Genomic DNA, 1,390 nt, shown 5'->3' on the forward strand with positions numbered 1-1,390 from the left:
AGACCTGATATTAATTGAAGGAACGCAGAATGGATGACTAGAGTTAGAGACCAAGGCAACACTAGTAAGTTGTTCGACTATTACTTTTTTATGCTTTTTTTAATAATTAATTTCTTTTCCATTTAACTTATTTCTATATATATATATATATATATTGACAATATAGAAGCATGTTGGGCTGTTGCTGTTTGCGATCTTGTGGAGATGTTGCACAACAGGCAAAATCCTGATAATCGTTTGCAATCCCCTTTATCAGCACAAGAGCTGATAGACAACTATCCAGGTAGTGGTCATGTCGAGTGGGCATTTGATTATATAAAAACAAATGGGATTGCATGTGAAGCTGATTATCCTTGGAAAGGAGAAATCTCTGAGAAAAATGAGGTCTTGAATTATAAAGGTTTTTTTAATTAGTATTATTTAAATGTATCACATTGTTCACTACCTCTGTGCTAATTTATTCTAATTTATTTGTGTGCAGCGGACAGAAGATCAGGAAACATATTGGGGCGTATAAGCTTTTAAAAAAGTAGACGTTTTCAATAAAATTGAAAGCATCGTAGAAGAGCACCCGGTTGTAGGATGTTTCTATTTGACATCAAATTTTTAAAAATGTCAAAATTCGGTAAGTTTTTACTTTTATTTTAATTTTTTTATATAATATTAAATTTAATTTTATCTTACAAAATTTGATTTGTCAGAACATTGTCAGTCTTGAGCCCGTGGTAAAATATGATAATGGTGGTACTAATGAAAGTGGTCATGCAATGGTGATAGTTGGACAGGGACAGAATGAGTACTATGAAAAATACTGGCATGTTAAAAATACTTGGGGTGAAGGTTGGGGTGATGAGGGTTACGCAAGACTGGCAAAGAGTGTCTTAGACCCTAACAGAGCCTACTATCCCATCTACTATCCCTTGATCCATGAAGACTGAAAGAATACCTAACGTAGTTTAATACTATCTTTTTCGGATTTTTTTTTCCTTTTTTCCCTTTTTTTTTATCATTAATCTTGGATGTGTTATTAGCAATGTTTTCTTTTATTTATTGTTTTAAAGCTATCTACCGACGTCTTTTGATCTTTCATGTATTTATATTATTTGATTTTTTTTAGAAAGCTAATACCTCCCTTATCCAAAATTGATCAATTTCATTATAGTTGTCATTTTCTTCACAGGGTAATATTTTGAAGGTTTGCCTCTCCTTTTTTAAATCATATTTCGACCAACTTAAAATACTTTTAAACGATTTGGTTTCCTTTCAAGCTTTAGGAAAGTAAACAATTTTGGTTTTCAAATACAAAAAATGCCAAAACTAATGTTTATACTATATATGAACCAAGTTCGTAGGACTGGCCCAATGGTAAAACCATGAGACTATACATCCA

The 1,390-nt window shown here is 31.8% G+C and overlaps 1 protein-coding gene across 1 annotated transcript; it reads left to right on the forward strand.

The window, feature by feature from the left end:
• The first annotated feature begins 204 nt into the window (after positions 1–204).
• Positions 205–938, forward strand: LOC132799721 (vignain-like). The gene is made up of 2 exons (XM_060812180.1): positions 205–384; positions 702–938. The coding sequence occupies exons 1-2, from the start codon at positions 205–207 to the stop codon at positions 936–938; spliced, it is 417 nt and encodes a 138-aa protein (XP_060668163.1).
• The last annotated feature ends 452 nt before the right edge of the window (positions 939–1,390 follow it).

Source organism: Ziziphus jujuba, chromosome 10 (genome assembly GCF_031755915.1).
Source record: "Ziziphus jujuba cultivar Dongzao chromosome 10, ASM3175591v1".
Taxonomy (NCBI): domain Eukaryota; kingdom Viridiplantae; phylum Streptophyta; class Magnoliopsida; order Rosales; family Rhamnaceae; genus Ziziphus; species Ziziphus jujuba.